General features: G+C 37.8%; 1 protein-coding gene across 1 annotated transcript in view; it reads left to right on the top strand.

Annotated features, from left to right (window-relative positions):
* The first annotated feature begins 675 nt into the window (after positions 1–675).
* Positions 676–24,407, top strand: part of LOC107662418 (histone deacetylase 5-like) — a 53,467-nt gene continuing 29,735 nt past the window's right edge. The window contains exon 1 of the mRNA XM_016452438.1: positions 676–1,904. Within this exon, the coding sequence (XP_016307924.1) occupies positions 1,754–1,904 (151 nt within the window). The 5' untranslated portion in view covers positions 676–1,753. The remainder of the gene's footprint in view (positions 1,905–24,407) is intronic.

Below are 24,407 nucleotides of genomic sequence, written 5' to 3'. Positions count from 1 at the left end.
AGTGCAGTCCCCATGTTTACATATGTTTATTACAGTGACTTTGAATTACCTAAAGTAGTGTGGTAAAGCAACAGATTTGTTTTTATATTTCTGCAATCTACTTTAGTTTGTGTGATTTGTTACTGACTTTCATATTAATGTTTACACCAGGCTTATTTAAACATAATTATTACATGCTTACAAGGTTGGAAGTTCAACAAATCAGTCAATATACTGTGATTGTAGATGTTAAATAAAAATGTCATTCATATCAATTCATGCATCACCTAATTTCATCGTAACATATAGGCCTGGCCTACAGAAAAGAACATTAATGTTTAATCTACCTAATAGTGTGTTGGTCATACTATACAATGATTTATAGCTTGTCTTTGTTGAATAATACAGAACATAAAGAGCTTTAAAAAACAATTGCATATTATATCTATGCTGCTGTTGCTGTTGTTGATTTGACTGATAAATAGAATGTCCTTACAGCGCTTGGCATGTCAAAGGTTTGGTAATGCTGCATTGGCCGTCCTAGTCTTTTGACCCACATGCGCTTGTGAAACGGTGACCCTTGTGTTCTCTGTGTCAATAGTGTTGACGCAGATTCCTTGTGTAAGAAGCAAGCAGTCCTCTGTATTTAAACGAAAGATTTAAACGCTAGTGTTTCAGATGCATGAATTAGTTCCATTCATTATAGTATGCACTGGCACAAATTTAGCTGCGCTCGTGGTGTTTTGTATCTCGTTTGCCCTCGTGCTGGCTCGTATTATCGAGTTAAACTCGGTTTGGTCTCACTCCTCCAGTCCTGTCACGGTCTTGTGTCTGATTGGCTCCTTTTTTGGCTCCTATTATTGTTTTTGGCTCCTTTATTTACGTGATAAACAATGGACCATCCCCTCTCTTCCATCTTCCGTCTCTCTCTCTCTCTCTCTCTCTCTCTCTCTCTCTCTCTCTCTCTCAGCTCCCGACTCTATTTATAGCACAGTCCCACCCCTCCCCTGTCGCTCGGCAGCTATTTCCAGCAGCCTGAAGCAGCTCCAGTCTGTTTGTAAACTCCACGTCTCTATACCTCTGCTCTCTCGTTCGCCGTGCACCGCGGGTGAGGGTGCAGAGATTCGGCTTTGAACAATTACATAAAAGCAACACAGTCGCACTAAACGGAGCTGTCGGACGGTTCACTTTAAGCCTATTCATCAGGAGAGCGACTTGTACGGAGAGGCGAGGGGAAGGAAGGAACAGAGGGAGCGGTAGGCAAAAGTCTCCCAGTGATCGTCTCTCCCGTTCTGTCGCTTTCATCTCGTCCCGTCGCATTTCGTCATGGGGAAGTCGCTCTTTCGGAGTCCGCCGATACCACATGTGTGACTTCAGGATCCAGGCACGCTCAGACCGGGGTCTTGGATACAAGCCACACTTGGACTTGTCGGTGTGAATTAGCAGTTTGTTTCTGACATCGACAATTAGACAAGAAGGTTTGTGTGGCCGTAAAGCTGATAGTTTGAGTGGACGATTTAAGGATTTGTCTGCAGCGGATACCTGTTCTGATTGCATTTGTTTATTTTTATTTTTTGTTTTAGGACCATGGAATTAACAGGCAAAGCGGTTGTCGATTTTTTGCATGCATGTACCTTTCGATAAAGGACGCGCTGCTTTTTTCCCCTCTTGCTTCAAATGTGTTAACTTTTTTTAGATGGAGAGTGGGTTGACATCTCCTTTTTCATGTTAATTTGTTTTTGCATTAATTGAGTGGCGATATTTTGAGACTGGCATGCTTTTGAAGCCAACCGTACCGGGACTGTGCGCGATGTTGCAGACGATCTATGAGACAGAATCCTGCTTCTCTTCAGACAGCACATCCAGCAGAGAGCGACCCGTGGAGCTGCTTTCTCAGTCCAGAAGCACCAGCATGCCCAGCACCGGTGAGTTGAAGGGCAGCAGATACACAAACGCAAGTGCGTGAAGAAACGTGCGTTGGTTTGAAAAAGAGAAAAAGGGGTAGGGAGGTAGAAACATGCTTGCGTTGCTTGCAGTTGAAGATTCTTTGAAGTCAAAGGTTGTTGATGTTTGTTTGATAGAACAACAGTCTTGCTGTGGCTACGTTTTGACTTTGTTTTGTCTGGGTCAAATTCTGTTTGTGTAAAACCACGAGGGTCACGGTGTAAACCTGGATTGGGCATCCCTAAACAAAGGTGCCTGCTTTTCCTTTACGCAGTACCGCAATCAACGTCACTCTTTTGCACATTTTCTCATTGCATTCTCTTAGGCTAGTTAATCTTTTAAGTTTGTTAAGTTAATATGGTCAACCATGTGGTTTCGAATGCTCTTGTAAGTGTTTAACCCGGTAGACGCAAATGTGTTGTGTCAGTTGCAAATGACTTTCAACTTAAGGACTTGACGTTCAACTGTTTTTTGTTGCGCTTTTATTTCTTTTTCTTTGTTTAAAAGGTAAGGATTTTAAAGGTAAAGTTCGCCTACTATCGGGGACCTGCAACTTTTTAGTTACCAACATTCTTCAAATTATCTTCTATGTTCAGCATAAGAAATGAACTCATACAGGTTTTAAACGACAGCATGTACTCACTGTAGGGTTTTTGTATGTAATTATACATAATTTACTGTTATTACTATAGTAAGTACACGTAACGTGTAACAAGGAAACTGTAAAATAAAGTCTTACTGTTTTTTATGTTGTAAGATGTGTAAAATGATATAATTTTGTGCCTCAGAGTTCGAGAGGCTCTCAGCCTTATTTTGGTAGAGTAAACTTGTGTCTCGTCCTTGTCAGAAGTGACGTCAACATTCCCGTCAGAGCTTTGCGAGGTTCGGCCATCTCTCACCTGCGCTTGAATCAACACAGAGGAATGACTGTATAACAGTGTGTGGGTGTGTAGCCGCTTCTTTTCCTCACACCGGGCCTGTTTATCTGTCAGCTGTTCAAATAGATAGATACGCTGTTATTTTCGAGCCATTCACCTCCTTAACTGTAAAAGGGACCCCTTTGTACTGGTTTGAAATTTATTACGGCAGTTCTCTGTTGATTTAGAGCAGTGATCCTCAAATCTGGCTTGCGAGATCCACTTTCCTGCAGAGTTTAGCTCTACCCTAATCAAACACCTGAGTTTGCTAATCAATGTCTTCAGGATCATTAGAAAATCACAGGTAAGTTTGTTTGATTATAGGGTTGGAGCTAAACTCTGCAGGAAAGTGGATCTCGCGAGCCAGATTTGAGGATCACTGATTTAGAGCAACAGTTACACTGAATGTGCTGTTGTACGGGTCTAGTCTAATGTTGACAGTTCTAACCAAGAAAATGAGAATTGTATTTGTATTAGTACTATTCTTTTTAATGAAGTACTACTAAGTTGGCACATTGTTTTGTGTTTTTGAATAGAGTTTAGAAGTGGAGACTATTTGTTCTTTTGTATTTATTTTAATTGGTGTATTCCTTGTCTTTGCCATATGTCTTGACAACTTAACAAAACATACTCTTTTATATTGAAACAGAGAAAAAGAAAATCCTTCACTTCTCTTTTACAAACCCCTCTTGTGAAAATAGGCTGTTGTTCACAACTTTTCACGGCACGTACCATGATCATGTGCACTCTCTGAGAGCATAATCTCACAAAATCCTAAAGGAATGTGTACATGATTCCCATTGGAATTTCCAGCTCTATTTGGAACCAATCCTGAAGGATCAAATGAAAATCCTCTTTAAGATTCCTGTAAGATCCTACTGAATGAATTGATTTTTTGTTGTTGTATTGGAATAATATCTTGATAATGTCAGTTAAAGGTAACTCGATGGCAAGGAATAGGAATTTTAAAATCCTGAACTGCTTACGTTTTCAACATTTTATTCCACTGATAGTGTTATTTTGTTGGGAGGTATTTTTGTAACACTTACATTAGTTTACACCAGTTAATGCATTAGGTATTATGAACTAACAATGAATAATACTTCAACAGCATTTATTAATTAGTTAATGATAATTTCTACACGTGCCCTACTGTTCAAATGTTTGGAGTCAGTAGGGTTTTATTTTTATTATTATTATTATTTTTTTTTTATTTTATTTTTTTTTAAGTCAGATTTTCACCTAGGCTGCATTTATTTGATCAAAAATACAATTGAAACCATAATATAGTAAAATATTATTACGGTTTAAAATATCTATTTTCTATTGGAATATATTTATATATTTTAAAATGTAATTTATGTTGTCTGTGATAACGAAATAGAATCCTTCTCCGCATATTCTCCACAGAAACTCCACATATGCATCGCAGAAGTAATACTACTCACGACGCTCCATGAAATCCCTTATATGGACAACAAAGGTATCCAGTTATCGCCGAATAAAACGCACAACGGAGAAAGATACATTTTAACGATGAAACTTGAAGACAATAAACATACAAATGCACAAAATATATGGTTTATCTGTGTTCTTCAAGCAATCTTGGGTATTTTTTATAAGGAAAGTATATTTATAATGCAATGCTAATCGACATAGCCTTTATCACTGTATATAATACTGTCATTCTGTAATATGAAACCACGTCTGGTCACAAAAATAAGTTCTTTCAAACACTCAACTGTTATTAAGTTAATTTGGAGAAAAAGCATGTCAATAAATGATATCTTTGTTGGACAACAGGTTTGTAAACAGGCTCATACACATGCAAAACTGTATCGCACACGTGCTACTGTAGTACATTTATTCAGACCGATTTTTTGTGCACTGTACAGCCCTAACCAAACCAGTTCCATATTGTAGAAGGAGCTCCTTGTTTAGCGATAAATTCCTCTTCAATTTCACGTCCGCCTTCCGCGATGTCGCTCCGCACTGTTGCACACAGAAATATGTCAACAACTAGACTTTATCGTTATTATCGCGGGAAGATTAATTCTTATCGTGGGGAGAATTTTTACCGGTATATTGCAAACGATAAGATATCGCCCACCCCTACTTCGTTCCAAAGTATGATAAGGATTAGACTCCAATTAAATTCCTTAAAGGGTTACTCAACCCCAAAATGAAAATTTTGTCATTAATCACTTACCCCCATGTCGTTCCAAACCCGTAAAAGCTTTGTTCGTCTTTGGAACACAATTTAAGATATTTTGGATGAAAACCGGGAGGCTTATGATGGTCCCATTGACTGCCAAGTAAATAACACTGAAGGCCCAGAAAAGTATGAAAGACATCGTCAAAATAGTCCATCTGCCATCAGTGGTTCAATCTGAATTTTATGAAGCGACGGCAATACTTTTTGTATGCAAAGAATACAAAAATAACGACTTTATTCAACAATTCATCTCCTCCGTGTCACCGTAGCGCCATTTTGGAGAGTATACACTGAACGCAAACTGCACATATACTAGGGCTGGGCGATAAATAGATAACGATAATTATCGCACGATATAGATTTCCTCGATAAACGATAACAAGAGTTCGATAAATGTTTGATATAATGCGGCAAAGGCAGAACGAAAGAGCGCTAGTCATTTGAAGCGTGCCACTCAGAGCGTTTATCTGCTCGGATCAAAGTTCAAACAGCGGCGCGGTGCAGCGCAAGCTTCACTAGAGCAGATGTGTTCACTCGCTGACAAGTCTCGCTCACGCAACATTGAACAGCGCTGTGAGATCCAGTGTGAAGCACTTGAATTCAGCGAGGAACTCAAATAACTCCGTTTACACGCAGATGAAGCAGCGCTGACAAACAGCAGGAACACTGTGCGCAACGATACAGTCAGAAGACTTTAATCTACAAATTGGCATCATTTACCATGGATTTACTGTAGTAACACTAACTGCACCATGGTATTGTGTCAGAAATGTGGGTATTCGTGTCGAATTTTATTATATTATTAATGTAGACATGTATTAAATATATTGAAGGCGGAGTAATGGAATATAATTACAGTATTTTTTGTGATTAAGCTATAGCTTTTTTGCATTTATAAAAGTATTTAGACTACTGTTTCTCATAAATACCTACAAGCCATATTAAATTTTTACCGTGGTATTTAGGAGCTATATTTGTGGTTTTAACTGTGATTATCATGATCTAAATGTATGTTATGGAAGCCCAATGGTTAAAAAACGCCTTAAACAGTCAGAATAATTAAATTTCACCATATAAAAATGAGATTGCTACAATTTACAGATATTACTGATTTTGATAATGAACATAAATCTGCATCCTCCTAACTCAAGCTACTATCAAATGTGTATTTCTAAGAGACAAAAAATGTTAATTAAAATGTAATTAATATTATCAGGCAACACAAACTTGTTTCTTGATTTGAAACAATATTACTCATTACTAGAACATGCAGAACTAAGAAATTATTTTTTCTATTAAGATATTTATTTTGTTAAGGAAAAACGACTGGAGAAGTGCAAGAATTCAAAAACTAAGTGTTTGTCGTGTTCTGACCATAAAGAATAGTTGAAAACCACAATTAACCATTTGGTTTTTACAACTTTCACATTGGAGCAAAAATGTGCCTTTAAACTTGAAAGAAATACAAATTTTACAGTTATCGTGATAATTATCAATATCGACTGATATGAAAAAAAATATCTAGATAATTTTTTGGCCATATCGCCCAATGCTGTTCTACTTGTCTGTGTCAGCCACACCACACGTATATGTTTTCTACGTTTATGTACGCTTTGATTTGAACGAAAACAGCGTATCCGTGTGGTGCGGCTGACACAGAACAGCATACGCTGTTTGCGTTCAGTGGACCCAAAATGGCGCTACGGTGACTCGGAGACGACGAATTGTTGAATAAAGTCGTTATTTTTGTTTTCTTTGCATACAAAAAGTATTCTCGTCGCTTCATAAAATTCAGATTGAACCACTGATGGCAGATGGACTATTTTGACGATGTCTTTCATACTTTTCTGGGCCTTGACAGTGTTATTTGCTTGGCAGTCAATGGGACAGTCACAAGCCTCCCAGTTTTCATCCAAAGTATCTTAAATTGTGTTCCGAAGACGAACGAAGCTTTTACGGGTTTGGAACGACATGGGGGTAAGTGATTAATGACAAAATTTTCATTTTGGGGTGGAGTAACCATTTAATGATTTTTTCATACTAGAACTAGACAAAAAACATCAAAGAAGCAGAACCTTCTCCTTTAACAAAACATACTAGGCATTTTAGCATGTGTCATTTTTGTTTACTCTTCAACACTAGTGTACAACAGAGTGCTGACGTTTAATTGTCCCAAAGGAAACATGACACTCATCCACATCTGCTGTAACACATCATGTACAGCATGCGTCCTGATTATGCAACACAATAGGTAGCGTCGGGGTTTGCACAATTATTGTGCTCGTCATATGTCACATATGTCTCTGTGGAGTCTGTGAAATATCCAGCCGGGGGGTGTTTTACATGTGTTGGTGATTTTGTTCAAGCAGACACTTTTGGATTTGCAAACTCTACAAACAAATATTTTGATATTGGTCACAAAATAGTAGGGCTGTGTATCACCAGCAAAGTCACGATACGATACGTATCACGATACAGAGGCCACGATACGTATCACGATACATGATTGAACTGAATATCACCTCAGCAGAATTTAGAAAAACAGCTGTTTATTAAACACTGCTTACTATAGTGCCATTTCTAACTATTGGCAGAGCAGGCAGCTGACCTCTGCATTATGAAGGGCCTCCATAACTGTACCACAGTACAATATAGGTAATTGCATATGTTTCATGTTTACATTGTGCACTCCCCACCAGGTACAATATTTTGATTGTTTGCATCTTGTTTTTAAGCCCATAAATAATAATGTACTCGTTCTAATAAATTTATATTGTAATGTACTCATTCTAATATATCAAAAAAATCATATATACATTGCGGGTAGGTTATCATTGCACAAATTAACACACTCTACAATAAATAAATAAAAATTAGAAGAGTTCTAAACTAACGCGCTGTCTTCACTGTATCTAACGCACACACGCTCAAGGCTGATTTAAGGCTGATTTATACTCGAGCATCCGCAAGTTCGCTTTGAGTGCGCGCGGCGTCGTTTCGCGTGGCGGTGTGCACAAAATTTTTTGTAACTTTCCGCACAGCTCCGCTTCCGAAGATGCACTCTCTCTCTCTGTGTCGTAAATGAACAGTTGATGAATCACACTTTTCTGAGAATAGAATATTGAAGTGGAGATCGCTAAACTGCAAGCTAACCAGTGTTTTTAACACACTTAGCAGATATTTCCGTATTGCGCAAGTGTAAAGCTCTGTTTTGGGGTTTACGTCTCTTTATATCAGGCAACCCAGTTGTGTTCCTCTGCGGCCAGATTAAACCTTGTTGTAGCCTATATATGCTCTATTCATTCTTTTTTAGAAACCTTGCACTTTTCTACTCAATTTTAAACGTTGTAAAATTTTAAACAAATTAAGCGCGGTCCACTGCTGCACACGTGCCACAATATCGATACAGGGCCAGCTGTATCGATACTCGTATCGTCAAATCTCTGTGACGTTACATCGTCGTATCAATATTTTGAACACAGCACTAAAAAATAGTTAGTGCACCTTTTTATGATTGATATCAAATGAGTTCGGGACATTTCTTTGCAGATATTGCAAGTTAGGACGAATTTACTGGATAAGCTGAGCTGATCTTCTAAACTTGCTGAACTGGGATCGAATCATTATAAGTCGATACTCCCTGAGGAGGTTTTTAATTAATTATACCTGTGTTATGTAATGGAAAAAGCCTTGCAACATCATGCTGAATCATTATGGATTAGGTAGATTGCAGATTTAATGACTGACTGGTGGCTGCTTGTCCGAGCTTTTATCTGACTGAAAATATGTGACTGTAAAACAGCCCTAGAGAATAAAAGAACACTTTAGAATGTAACATTAAACAGTTGAATTCAAAAGGAAGAAAACCCCTGCTAAGATTAAACTGCTGTGATTGGAAAGAAATTCAGACAATTGAACCTCCTTTGTTCTGTGGTCTGTGTTTAAACTGCGTTGCAGAAATATAGACTTTTAATAGCAGTTTGTATTATGTCAATCACTTCAAACAAAAGCAAAGAACATTATCTTTCAAATCAGTGACAAAAAAACTCCCAACACTGAAGCCGAAACATTGCATAAATGCATTGATGGCATGGCTTTAACATAAAGATGTCACATCCTGATGCTGGTGGTCCCCTGGCTCACCTACACTCATTAGATGCTTTAGATATGATGTCATTTATGTTACTCTCATAAAGCACATATTAATATCTCTGGCAAATTTCCTAAATGTCAATGCAGCAATGTCAATAGTTTTTGGTGAGAAATGGGACATGCAAACAATGCTACATCAATGATACTGGGTGGCATGTTGGGCATGCACGTGGCATCTGAGTTATATGCCAAAACTAGCTAATGGATTTAGCCAAACAGTCTGGAATTGTCATGCAAGGCCATGCTGCCATTTGGCAAGGGAAAACGTTGCCAATAGATGGTCATGTAAAAAAGACCCTGACTCACTGTTAAAGTCTATGTGAAACACAAAGTACAATTGGCAACTCATTGCGCTTCTGTAATCTGTATTTCTTGGATATTAAACATTTATTTTTATCTGTGTTTTTTCTGCTGGCTTACAAGTTGGGCCATTTGTTTCGATTTGTACTTGTCTGCCAACATTTTCAGTAGTCCCACCACCAGAGAATGGTACATTTTAATTTTTTTATTATTCAAATTTGCTAGAAAAATGGTTTCCTCAACAAACTTGAGGAAGATTTTAGGTGTCATGAGTTAAGAGTTAGAGAACACTTAAGGGGAAAACATTGAATGAGGATGGAACTCAAAAGCTGATGAGATGTAAAATCTTCAATAATGATACATTACAGCTGTGCAAACTGAAAAATCAGTGTTCATTTTATTTTAATGTAGCCTGTGTTAATTTAAGCTTTATTATAAAAATATTATCTATTTTATTTTTTTATTTTTTATTTTGAAGGTTTTGTTTGCGTTTGATGGAAAATTATGTAAGTGACATGAAAGAATTGTGTGTTAAATTTATTATTATTATTATTATTATTATTACATTTGTTCACTTTTTGTCACAAGCTGCAAATGATGCAGCTATAATATAGCCACATGAAAAAAACACTCTATTACTGGAAAACTGCAGGCGATTCATTGGCGATTTTGAACGTTATTTTGTGTAGCTTGTCAGTGATCTACGGCTCTGTGTAGTAAATGCCGCTCCATCAGAAAGCACGTGCTGGAGATTTACTACTAATCACCAGAAGCAGCTTTACTGACGAGATTCGCATGAAAATCTCATTCGATTTTTTGCCCAGCCCTAGTATGTAGTTTTTAACAAATTCTTACTAATGCTTTCATTTATGCTTCAGAATGTTTGGAGTAGAGGAGCTAAAAAGTAAGATAGGTTGACCACAAGGAAAATCGTTTCAGAACGACTTTTTTTTTTTTTTTTTGGAACGAATAATTGCAGAAATAATAAATAGGGTGAATTCTGACTTTGTAAGTACAAGTGTAAGGTAAAGTTAAGAGCTTTTTATTCTTGAACAATAATTTGCATACCAAGTTTGCCTACTTCTTATAGTCACCAAAATTAAGAGCTCCTCTAAATTTAGCCGTATCATTCAACTATGTCTCCCCAGTGATGCCCTGTGCTATAATAAGCACCAGGCATGTCGTGGCTGTTTACAGGCCTATGGTCTCACCCCCATGTCTTGAATGGCAACTGGAGCTTTTATAGGGCACTATAGGGAATGCATCAGCCCCACCCACTTTATAGCCTTTCAACACCTACTTTGAGGTCTATTCTCAAACTGCAGTGCACTTCATGTCATGGTTGACAGACGATCTAAATTAAACAAACATGAGTCAGTCAATCAATGATTCAGACACTGATTCAGTGGATGATTCAAATGATCAGTTGTTTATCTGTTGCTCTTTCTTGTCTTGCAGTTATCGATGTTGCATTCGTGTGGGTGTTCATTTGACAGGTTACAAAATGCCTCATCGACCACAATGGGAGAATGATGCAAAAATGAGAAAAATATGCTCAACATGGAAAACAATGAATATTAAAATGTACTCCAGCAGTAGTTTGTTATCAGGAGATCATAGCGGACATTGGAGACATTCAGTTTAGACTGAGAACATTGTGCAGCCTAGTGGAAATAGAAGATGTATATACTCCAAGCTGTTCTATTTCTACCCTACACATGAGCTAATAATATCTCACTGGTCTCATTTTACTATCTTCTATTATTGGGTTTTAGTGTAGGATAGTCCTATTATGGTGCTCAGGGATATTTCTGGAGGCAAGATATTATTGTAGACAACAGCATGTATACATTTGGTGAGTGGTGAGGCCTCTTTACAGCAAGTCTGTTCTTGATGTCATTGTTGGTAGAGTGTTTGAGATGGTTGCTAGTGCATCGCTAGGCGGTTTCTGGGTGATTCCTTACGGCCTACTGTAAGTCAAAAGCGCCACTTCGGTGTAAATCCAGTGTAATTTATTTGCCCAATTAATCATCATTTACTCATTTATAGGGATGGGTACCAAGAACTGGTATTTTTTTGGACTGGTACGTTATTAGGTCGATACCGGAGTACAGATAAGCTTCAGGACAAACGATACTGTTATCGATACTTGCGTTGTTTTATCTCCGTATACTTCAATGTTAACGACGAATTAGAAGTTGCTGCTTGTCATTTCCCTTCACTGAATTATGTGGCCTATGTTTTCTCGACGTGCGTGTGATATCCATGCGCATATGCGGTATGTGTTTGCGTGCAATCAGTCATGGCGGCAAGAGTGAAACGTTCGAAAGTGTGGGCTCACGTTACAAAACTGAGACACTGCACTTATTCGCAATCACAAAGTACATTATTTCCGCGTGCTTTAAAGCCTTCCCGGTTAAACGTTTCATTTGCGTGCTGTTCTAACGTGCTTATTCAGAGCGCGTACACCCGAAGCGTCCGTACACTAAAAGGCCGGTCAAACAGCACCTGATTACTTGGTTATCTTAGTTATCATCTGATTGCGATAATACTGTCAAAAACACACAAGGTGTAACGTTACATATAAACACAGTTAGTTATGTCTAAAGTGAAAGTAAACAGTTGAGAGAGAAATGGGTGCGTGCATCTCTTAAAGGGACAGTACTAAAAATTCTGTCATTATTTACTCAGTCATGTTGTACCAAACATGTATTAATTTTTATTTCTTGTGCTGAACACAAAATAAGATATTTTAAAGAATGTGGGTAACCAAACCGTTGTTGGTCCCCACTGACTTTGATAGTAGGAAAAAAATATGAAAGTCACTGGGGACCAGCAACTGTTTAGTTTCCCACATTCTTCAAAATAACTTTTTATGTTCAACAGAAGAAGAATCTCATTCAGGTTTAAAACAACTTGAGAGTGAGTAAATGATGACACAATTTTCATTTTTGGGTGAACTATTCCTTTAATGTTAATAAAATAAAACACAAAGAGAAAAAATTCACTGCTCTTGACTGAAGAACTTTAATACTGTTGGTAAAGTTCAGCAGTAATAAAATAACTTGAAATTTTCAACAACTTTTCACTTCATCTTAATCTTTTTGCACCAAATAGTATCGATAACAGTATCGATAAGCAGCATCGGTATCGATAAGCAGCATCGGTATCGATAAAATGTAAACGATACCCATCCCTACTCATTTATAAGGCAAAATCTCTCAGTGTCCAATTCTCCTCAACAAACTGCATGATTTTAGGTGTCATCAGTTAAGAAGCAGAGAACACACTGGACGAGAATGAAAGTCAACAGCTGATGAAATTTAAAATATTCAATAAAGATGCTGTGCAAACAGAACAATTAGAAAGTACAATGTTTATTATACATTTTTTTTTTTATGTGGCTTAGGCTTTAATTAAGCTGTCAAACAACAGAGGGACATTTATTATAAAAAAATTATAATAATTGTTTCTTCAATTTTTTTTAAAGGAGACCTATTATGCCTCTTTTTACAATACGTTATATAAGTATCTGGTGTCCCCAGAATGTGTCTGTGAAGTTTCAGCTCAAAATACCCCACAGATCATTTATTATATCGTTTTGAAAATGGCTGTTTTGAGTGGAAGCAGAAACACGCTGCTTTCACGCATGTCTCTTTAAATGCAAATGAGCTGCTCCTCCCCGCCCCCTTTTCCAGAATAGGGCTGTGCCTTTACAGCTCGTTCGTCAGATACTCTGATAAAAAAAACATCTGTTTGGTTTTGATTATCATGTCTATTGCACTGAAATCATGCATTTTAAACCATATTAGTTTAAATTTCTGATAGCCTATAGGGTTTTCTGAGCCCACGAACAGAAAGTGGCTGTCACATGGCATGCAAGTACTAAAATAAGTTCTCTTTCATGTCTTATAGTGCTTAAACTGTCAAATACACACAAGTTTACACACACAAGTTACAAAAACAGTCGGTTATGTCTGTGAAGGTAAACAGCTGGGAAAGAAATTACATGTTTATATTAGATCTGTGTGGCAGTAGCAATATACTGTAAAGAAATCAATAAATCCACTGCTCTCTTGTCTCCTCTGAGGCTGGGACTCGTCTGTGCAGCCAAAGACAGAACAGTTAGCATGCTTTGCTCGAACTTTCGCCATGGCATTAGAACTGGTACACCGTTGTCGCTTGTGAAAACACAATGGCGGCGCTGTAGGTGGAAACGTGTGGATTAAGGCACAGTAATATTATAATAAGATCCCATTTCTATGTCACGGTGGGAGTGAAATCTGAGCGGCCCATTTTTTCACAAGTTTGCAGAGAAAGGCTTTTCAAAAAATTTTGGGGGGTTGTTCTTTTTCACAATTTCTGGGTCGGTAGATGTACCGGGGACCCGATTATAGCACTTGAAACACGGAAAAAGTCAGATTTTCATGATATGTCACCTTTTTTCATGATATGTCACCGGTTTTGTTTGCATTTAAAGGGGTCATATGATGCGATTTAAATTTTTCCTTAAACCGCATAAACACATTTCATTACACCAAATACACAAAATAATGTTCTTTTTAGCAGCATCATATGACCCCTTTAATGTAAAATTATGTAAGTGGCGTGAAAAAAGTTGTGTGTGGCCTTCAAATTTCTACCTTGGTGCCATCGATGGGCACTCAATAAAGGCAACGATGTGCACACATTCATATAAAACAATTGTTTTGAATTTTTGGCTGCTCTATGTGTCAGCCTGCCACATCCAGTATTTCTATATTACTACATCTGATGTGTTTCGATTCTCAGTTTCAGTCATTTGTACTGTAAGATTTTGCCGGAAAGGTGCTCTCTATTATTTAACCTGTCTGAGGATATGCATTTCATCTTTGTCACATGATGCCAGGGCTCTAGTGATGGGCGCCGCCAACTTTTTTTTTCATGCGCCAGCCATGGTTTATTTGATATTCTGCTAGCGAAGAATGACTTGCTGCCACTTTTTCATTTTGGCCTGCCTCCTCATCATTATTTCCCTCCTCATCTTAATAAGTGATCGCAGAAAGCATGGTCCAGACTGTTCAAAGATGCATGCAGTCCATTTTGTTGTTCTTGCCTCTTGCCAAATGACCCATGACTTTAAATTCCTGATATCTTTTAATATCCTTTACTGGAAATAGTTTCATAAGAAAAGGAATAACCTTTCTACGACGCATGCCATCAAACCCCTCAGGAGCTGTGTAGAGTAGAGGCCCCTATTCAAAGATCTAGTTCCTGCTCTGGCTTTGCCAACTGCCAGTCTCCCAAATGCTAGTGTTGGGAAAGGGTTTATAAGAAGAATCGAAAGTGCTGTGGGAATTCGGGCTGTTGTGGGTGAATTTTTGCACCCACCAGAAGCAGTTCACTCCAGAGAAGTCATTGAAACCGCTTATTTTGGTGGCATTTTGTCAGGAATGGTCCTTTTGTGAGCCACCTGTTTCTCTGGTGTTGAGACTGAATTGGAATAATGTAAATGGTCATAATTAAATTATCATTTCTGAAGGTTCTGGTTCTGGGGGAGTTTTTCCCCCATCAACCACAAAATGCTCTCAAAGTAGTGTCGTGAAAGTCCTGCTACCAGTGTTTGAAAATGAATCAATAATAATAAAAAAAAACATTTCACCACCTTAATATATATTTCACATCTTTTTTGAAGAAAAACCCCCTCTTTTTCTGATGGAATACACCCTGTGACCCCCTCTTTGCTTCTTTCTAAAAAGCACGTTGAAGTTTACCCAGAAAACAACATTCCTCTCATGCAAGCGTTTGACGTCAATGCTGGTGCATTTATAGAACCTGTAAACAGTGGCCGGCACTCAGCCTGCTACTTAGCGATGACATTTCATCGTCTGAATGTTTATGCTTTGCATGCGGCTTTTTCTTCTTCTCTGCTTTTTTTCCTGCTCATGAAAGGTTGTCACATTTGAACTAGAGCCTTAAGGAATGGTGGTTGGGCATACGCAGCTCACGGATGATTGGTAGAGGTTTCGCTGTTGAATGGGACACTGTTTTGAGGCTGATGGGGAAGGAGGGGGTGATGGGAAATTGAGTTGGTGGCCCAAGCTTAGTGCCATGTGATGCCTACTAGGGTTGGGCGATGTCTACCAAATTGGCATCGGACAATGTCTACAGTGAAACATCGTGATGGACGATCGGGGGTCGGGGCGGGGGGCATGGTTAGGGGTGTGCCCGAAGCGTGAAACAAATAACGCATTATACGGAGCCACTAAAAGGTTAGCCGCTTGCTAGCGGTAGCCTGTTGCATTACAGTACATGAAAGTTCACTTACCACATACACAGAGTAAGGAGAAATGTCTGATAGGACGATGGCGAATGATTTGCAGATCCTGAGCACTGTTTGGCAGCCGTAGCTGCCAGTCATTTACCATTTTTTTTACGGGACTTTTTTTTACAGTGTGTTTTACAGTGTACCATTTTTTTTTTGTTTTTTTTGTTTTTTTAACAGTGCATTGATACTTTTATTTAGCACGGATGCATTAAAATGATCAAAAGTGACTGTAAATACATTTTATTAAAAAACATTTTCTATTTCAAATTAAGGCTGTTCATCAAAGAATCCTGAAAAAATATATATCACAGTTTCCACAATTATTTTCTTTACATTTAGATGTTCTTTGTCATGATTTAATATTCATCTAAGGTAAATTTATAACAATATTAATTTAATAATTTAATAACTAAAGGTAATATCCTTTTTGAGATATCCTGAATATCCGCCTGTGAAGCTAAAATTCTTGCTTATGTAAAATGACATATAATATTAGATATAATTATAATTTTTTTTTAATTAACATTTATTTATTGGTATCTATCTATCAGCCATAGCAGCCTTAACTAGTCTACTTGTAAAACTAGTCAACATGCAAGTAGGAATAAAAATTGAGTCTAGCGATTAGTGCATACATGCAGAAATTGGCGTGATATCCCAATACCGTTAGCCCCTCTTTTCCCATCATTTCTTCTCTTCTCTCAACTGTTTCGTAAATAATTAAAAGGCCAACAGTAAAAATAAAAAGCTCTTCTCTTTGCTACAATTGAGAATAGCACCATTCGGTGTGCGTGACGTGAACAAATCGACATGCATTAGCCGATAAACGCTGTTGATTTCCAGCAGTGTCATTATCCACTTTAATTGACGTCATCGTGCGCATGTCTTATAGATCAAGAGTTGTTATGAACGAACATCATGCGGTGCACAAGCCCTCTCTTTCCCTTTTTTACAGCTGTCTTTTTTTTTGGGCTTCCACCAAAGAACTGCTGGTTTCTTGTTTTCTCAGAGCGAGGGGATCTACCCCTCCTTTAGCCCTGCCAAGGCATCGGAGGTTTCTGGGGCCCATAAATCACACTGGCTATTTGTAACTCTCCCTTACCAGCTTGAAACCCCAAGTTTAAGCTGCCAAGAAGCTCCTCCAAAGGATGTAAATATCACCCAGCTTTTCTGCACCTCTTTTTTTTTTTCACCTCCCCATGCACAGTTTTGGTGGCAATGTCGCCAAACCATTGGCTGGATCTGACCGACTCCATTTGATTCTCTCTTTCTCTCTGCGAGTTCCCTCGCGCTCGTTCATCTATGTGCCGTTAACAAGGAGAGGATGCAGAACCGATTTGACAGGGCAGCCTACCGCACGTCGCTATGTGCTATTTCTGGAAAGCAATATTCATGTTTTTTTTCTCTCTCTCTCTGCCTTTCCATCTCTCCCGCTCGTTTCTCTGAAGCGTAGCTGGTGTACCGTTGCTAAAGAAAATAACCATGACGTAAGCCGGGCTCTCTGCAAAATAGACTTTAAAACAGGGGGATGGTAGAAAGCGCCTGTAGAGCTCAAATAATAAACGGTTCCTCCAGGGAGGCTGCGGATGCAGGAGCCCGTTTCAGTCAAAAAAGCTGTAAAATCAATACAAAACCGCAAACTATTTATAAAAATTAAGCACATTTAAGGGAAGAGCAATCAGTCCTGTCGGTTCGGAAAACGTCACCCTTGCACTAAAGTCTTAATTGATTGATTGCAACTTTTTCTTACAGCGATTATTTGCTCATTGCCGTGTGGTTTCCACTGACAGCTTTTATTTGAAGGCAAACCACCATGGACTCCTAATACATTTTGCTTTTTTTCCATTCTGTTCTGAAGATTGTTGGTTTATAGTACACATTTATCTCGCTCTTGCCGCAGGTCTGTGTGTGTGTGTGTGTGTGTGTGTGTGTGTGTGCGAGCGTGTGTGTGTGTGAGTGTGTGTGTGTCTCTGTGTCAGTGTGTGTGTCACAGGTCTGCACTTTCTCAGCCTCTATTTTGTTTCTGTACTGGGGAAACATGTCCCATGATTCACTGCTGTGTCCCAAAGCTTACCAACAGAGACTCTTCTGCAGAACAGAGGGAAGTGCAGGCACATTTATTAAATTTATTAATGACTGTCCTTGAGGTCCTACTTCAGTGTCCGACGTCCATACTTCTCTTGCTCACTTTTTCTCCTTATATGTATATGGAATTATTATTAGAATATATTTCAACATTTAAAAACACTTAAAATGTAAATAGAATTTACACATTTAAAAACTTTCCCATACCTTTTTTAAAGAAATTCATGTTTTTATTTAGCAAGGATGCAGTAAATTGATCCTTGCAGTTTGCGACAGTAAACAAATTTGTAATGTTACAAAAAAATGCCTAATTTGAAAAAATCCTCTTCATCAAATAATCCTGATTTATTTTGTGATTAATTCGATTAATTCCCCCTCCTCCCCCACCTCTCCCCCAGAGCATTATTAATCCAGGGCTATTTATAACTGCGCTTTTCGCAGGCAGACTGTGTTCTGTCGCTGCCTGTGTTTAATCTCTTCTGGGAGTGAAGGGGAGGACGGGGGCCGGGGAGGATGAGGAGGAGGCGAAGGTGTAGAGGAAAGCGAGGAAGACAGGGGGAAAGAGTTTGAAGCCAGGAAAGACCCCCTGCTACGGTGGAAATGGGGCAGTTATTTCAATACATAGCCTGAAAAAGACAAGGGAAAAGGCAGTATGATTTCTTCTTTGGATTTCTTTGTTTTGACCAAAATGTTAAAGAGAATTCCTTAGTGTGATAAACAACTTCCCAAAAGCTGACTATTGCACGTTTGGGTCTCTCCAGATGCTTGTCTGCTGTGATTGTGGAAGTAGGTGTAGGAAAGTGTTTAGAGGAAATGGGCATCTTGAACCTCAGAATGAGAATGGACAGATTTACAGACCGCTTTTGACTGCAGAATTTTTCACCTGTATCGAAGAACTACAATGATAGTAACAAAGCGCAGATCCTCCATCACATGAAAAATACCCAGCAGCTGCGCAAAACTCCGCATTTGAACAGTCAATAGCAAATACTTAAACTAATAACAAAACATACTTACAGTCGCGCCAGATTGTCATAGCAAAGTCGGAATTGACCCTTTTTTTTTTTTTTTTTTTTTTTTTTGTATACATGTTATATATATGCTAATGCTATAATAATAATAATAATAATGATAATAATAATAATTAGTATTGTTATTGATGTTGTTGTTGTTATTAAATAAATAAATCTATGTAAACAGACTTTAAAATATTTTTAAACATAGCGGGAGATGGTACAGATTCCATATGTAATGTACCTTGAAGCTCATTCCTTACATACGGAGCATAATTAGAAAAAGCAGAACGACCTATCTCTGTATGAAAAATCGGCATCTTAAGTAAGAGTTTATCTGTTGATCTGGTATTATAAATATTTGTGCAATATGTCAACAAACAAGATATATACTGTGGTAATTTACCCACTAAAGCTTTTAAAATAAAAATTAACTTGTGTTTTTTTTTTCCTTAAGCACAATGAAGTCCATTTTGTCATTTTATATAGATTACAGTGATGTGTGCGGACACTTGTACCAGTAACAAATCGTAAAGCAGCATGATAAACTACATCCAATTTTTTCAAAACATTCAGAAGTGCATGCATATAAATTATATCAGCATAGTCCAATACTGATAGAAGAGTACTTTCCACTAAACCTTTTCGAGCAACAAAGGAGAAATTTTTTTTTAAACGAAAATAAAAACCTAACGTTGGTCTCAATTTCTTTAAAAGACTATCGATATGAGAACTATAAGTCAGTTTATCATCGAGCCAGATACCAAGATATTTGTAAGATGCAACCCCTTTCAATCTGTGTACCATTTAAAGTTTGAATCATAAAATCATTTAATGATAATCTGGATTCATGGTTGAAATGGCACTGATAATGGGGTGTAAACTAACTAAAATAATAATTTTTTTTTTTTTTTAATGGCAAAAACAATAGATAATTGCCTCATTTCGGAGGCTGCGTCCTCCAGAGGTGGCATTTGTCGGCCACATACGTCATCGAGACTCATTTAAGAAGAGTAACCATAATAAAATTGACTGTTATTCCTCATGAGTTGTAAAATACTGTCATTTCTTTCTTTAAAATCAAATGGTTATTTTTATTTATTTATTTTATTTTTTTTAAATGAGACTGTATCGATGGAGTATGCGGCTGACAAATGCGGCCTCCAAAATGAGACGCAGCAAAAATGTCAGGCGATGAATCTGAAGATGCTAGTACATTAATTTTGTTAGTACTTGCTGTTTCAATGCACAGCACCGGCCACTTCCATTGTAGTCAGATTCATTGATTATAACGGAAACTATTTACTTTTGACACGTTACGCATATTCACTGTGGATCTAGACAGGGTGTTGCGATTCCAAACAGTACTGTGTGCTCTAGTCTTACTGTCAAATTCAAACACGACTGAGCTGGGAATTGTGATTAACAACTGCCCAACTGCTTATAAACAAACTTCGGCGAACTGCTGCATAAGGAGATCAAGTGTAGATAAACACACACATATACAGTACACACACACTGGCACCTTGCTTTTAACGCCAGTGACATGGAGTGAGGGGAAGCTATTTCTAGTCCTTCCAGCAGGCGATTAGCATAATCCAGGGAGTACGATATAATCTGATGAAAGGTAAATCTGGCTACTCAAGCATTCTCTGGCCCTCTTCCAGACACTCCATTGATTAGTCCTGCCTGGCTTTTTATCCAAATCACATCACCCAGTTTTACTCTGTCTGTCGTCTCTCGTTCCTGTCCTCTTCTCTCTCGCTCACCCAACCTCACCCATAGCTTATGCAACACCTTCTTTTATTTTTAATGAGGAGGTACCTCTCTCTCTCTCTCACTCTTCTATTTTCATCCTGTCAGGTTGCAATGCTCTTACCCCGTTTTTAATACATGGTAAGTGCCACTGCAGAAATGGTTTTTGGTTTTTTATGCCTTTCCCTTGGGACACGATCACCATTGTCCTCATTTATGCATCACCTGTAAAAAAAAACACAAAACAAAAAAACATAGAAACTGTAATACAACATGGAAAGATGTGTATATGCATGTGTGCACAAATCATTTTAAAAATGTTGTCAGGCAAGCTATTTATCTATTTAGTATTTAATTGTGAATGCTCATTTTACATTTAGATGACCTTTTCTGTCATCTAACACTCGAATGTAATTTCAAAAGCATTAATAATTTAATTAAAATGAAATATTTAGCAAATCTCTAAAGGATGAATATTCATTTTTCATACTTTACATTATTATATTGTGATGCATAAATTTGCTTGTAGAAGAATTGGTTTAGTGTTTAGTATTTTATATTACATTTTTTTTAGATAAAATATTATAGAATTTTAATATCAGTCATTTAATGTTTAATTCTCGGCTTATTGGTGTTGTCCAGAATTTTAATATCACGCATCCCTCGTATGGTATTTTACATTGAAATTACCTAAACATCCTTATAAAAGTGTTACTTGAGAAGCACATTTTCAATATTTAAAATTTAAATATATATTATTTTTTAAATGTACATTTTTTTTACAACGTAGATAGTTTTGCGTCTTAAGTAACTTTTATTTTATTTTAAAGGTCCCCTGAAATGCTTAGAAACACGCAGCGTTACTCTGTGTTGACGTCATTTGAACTAAAACAGGAAGACAGGGCGAGACATATCAAGCAGCCCCGCCCCATTTTAAAATAGCCAATAGCATTCGTTTATATCACAGCTTGGGCTAGAGCCGTTCAGAGCCGTTGAGCTCCGTAAAGCCGCATTTGACAGGGTATGCCAGCCACAATCTCATCCATATTGCTATAAAATATAGCAGAACTGCAAGCTTTGAATGCTTATATCTTCTAAATGCGAATTTTGTCACTGTTTTGGAGCACACTGCCTTATAGATAACCTTAAGACTAACATATTGATACTAACACACAAAAAACTTTAATTTTGATTTCATGGGGACTTTAAGGATGTTTACCCATTTTGACCAAAAAACAAGACAGAAATACTGATTATATGATCTTTTACGGTACACATCACAAAAGCTTGACCCTGTTTATATCGGTCTGTAAATGTGTGTATGTGCACTACGTGTGGGCGCTACAGTAATCAGTCGAGTCTCCACCTTGGATAGGAGCTCTCCGAGGGAAATTGCCTGGAAACCCCCTCAGTCTGCCCAACCTCCACACTGAGGACTTCCTCAAAAACTCCAGTCCCAGAGTACCTCCCCTTTTTCTTTTTTTGTCCTTCATGTGTTTTTCATCTCCTCCTTTCAACTGAAAAACAGGTCCTTGATGAGTAACTACCAATTTGGAGGCGGGTGATATTTAAAATGGACGAGAAGTTTGAAAAAGGATAGGCATTAGCTATCAAATCCCATTCTGAATTCAAACTCAAGTACAAACTTAATAGCCTATTATAAACCAAATTCCTCAAATAATAGCTAACCCAAGTCAGCACATGTCAAGGTATTGTTGTGGCGCATCTAGGTTTGAACGTGATTCTCTTGTATGAACATTACCTGTATTACCTGTACTACAAAATTGCAAGAAAAACTTGACAGCAACTATATGTTATTTTAGGGTTTTCATTAAGTTGTTAATATAACATCTGCTGTTGAATGTTTTATTCATTATGTTGCCCTTTTAAGTCAGTGTAACATTTTACTGGTATTTCCCTCATAATCCTTATTATAAGAAGCCTATAAGCAAGCTTAATTGTTATGTTAGTTTGATGTCAACTAGTAGTAACAGCATTGTGAATCAGACTACAGTGTTCACGCAGCTTGTTTATTTTTGCATGCAGCCCCTGAAGCCCATATTGCCTTAGTATTATTTCACAATACCCATCTTTATATCTTGTATATTCTGCATTTTATGTGGAATTCACCCATAATCTCACTATTTTAGCACTTGTGCTTCATTAGCTAAAGTTTTGAGTCATTTGTTGTAGACACCGTTGAACTTCATATATGGGAAGCACCCTGTTCTTCTCCTGGAAGACTATAAGGTGTCTAGGGAAATCTATGCTAAGCTCATCTGGTCAGTAACAGGAGCGGTAGCCCTGGCGACCTCGACTGGCCAAGCTCTGATGTCAAAGGCTTGACACAGTCAATGGGCCCGAGGGTGTGAGTAAGGCTATATTTAGCCCCGACTGATAAAGGGGGAGTAATCTGATTTTCATGTAAGCCGAACGCTTCCGCCAGGCATCCAGCGAAGAAACCAGATCATTAGCATGTTGGTAAACTTTAGCCGATGCTGGGAGGGCGAGCCGGGTGACGGTAGAGGCTGAGTGACATGTGGGTTAATGTGTTCTCTGTGGGGAGGGGCCCCCGCATAGTGCTATCCTACCTCACACTTGAGTCCCTGCAGACTCAAGGACACCCTGATGACTCTTTGGCGTTTGAAGAGACGAAGTATAGCTTTGTACTATCCTAAGTGATGTGCCAATATTTAGCAATAAAGTAAAAATTACATTAGTGTACACCAATTCAAGAATTTAAAGTACTTCACTGCCATTGAAAAAAATGAATTGTTTGGCTGTCGAATTCACAGAGTATCTTGTCCTAAATAGTATGCAAGATTTAAATGAGCCCAAATCATTTGGGATGAAAAAAAAATTATGCCAGTAATGGCCAGGTAATGTTGTTTTTATAGTTTGAAAACGTCATGCTTTTTGCGTAAGTAAGCCTATTGCCCCAAATTGGTTATTTTTTCATCTATTTACATATATGGTAATGTGTTGATGGTGATGAAGGTAATGAATTATGCTAGATGCTAAATAGGGCTGTGACAATGCATTTATGAATTTGATCTTTACTTAATAAGCTAATGATTTTTGTCATAAAAGAAAAATCGATAATTTTAACCCATACAATGTATTTTTAACTATTGCTACAAATATAACCGTGCAACTTATGACTGGTTTTGTGGTCCAGGGTCACGTATAATCTTTTGAAATAACTGACAAAATTTTTAGCAATGTCATCATAGTTTGTAATTATAGGTCTAAAACATATCATGCAAGTCGATCCAAAAAGTGTCACAAAAATACATAATTTCTAGTCTAACACTGAGTTAGTTTATTTATCAGTCCAAACATATTTTACAGAAAGCAATTCATAGATAATTCCTCAAATTACTCGATATTGTTGATGTATGTAACTTTAATGTGTACTTTAGTTTGTGAATTGAGATGCATAATGCAAACCCATAAAGTGCCAAGCAAATCTTCAAAACAGTGTTAATTTTAACAGCAAATTTTGATTTAGCTTTAGTCATAGTCTTTTGACTAAAATGCCATTTAGTTTTAGTCCAGGGCTGTCCAAACTCGGTCCTGGAGGGCCGGTGTCCTGCAGAGTTTAGCTCCAACCCTAATTAAACACACCTGAACCAGCTAATCAAGCTCTTACTAGGCATAGAATCTTCCAGTCAGGTGTGTTGAGGCAAGTTGGAGCTAAACTCTGCAGGACACCGGCCCTCCAGGACCGAGTTTGGACA

This window comes from Sinocyclocheilus anshuiensis, unplaced genomic scaffold (genome assembly GCF_001515605.1).
Source record: "Sinocyclocheilus anshuiensis isolate Anshui unplaced genomic scaffold, SAMN03320099.WGS_v1.1 scaffold11, whole genome shotgun sequence".
NCBI classification, from domain to species: domain Eukaryota; kingdom Metazoa; phylum Chordata; class Actinopteri; order Cypriniformes; family Cyprinidae; genus Sinocyclocheilus; species Sinocyclocheilus anshuiensis.
This window is presented reverse-complemented; position numbering and strand designations above follow the sequence as displayed.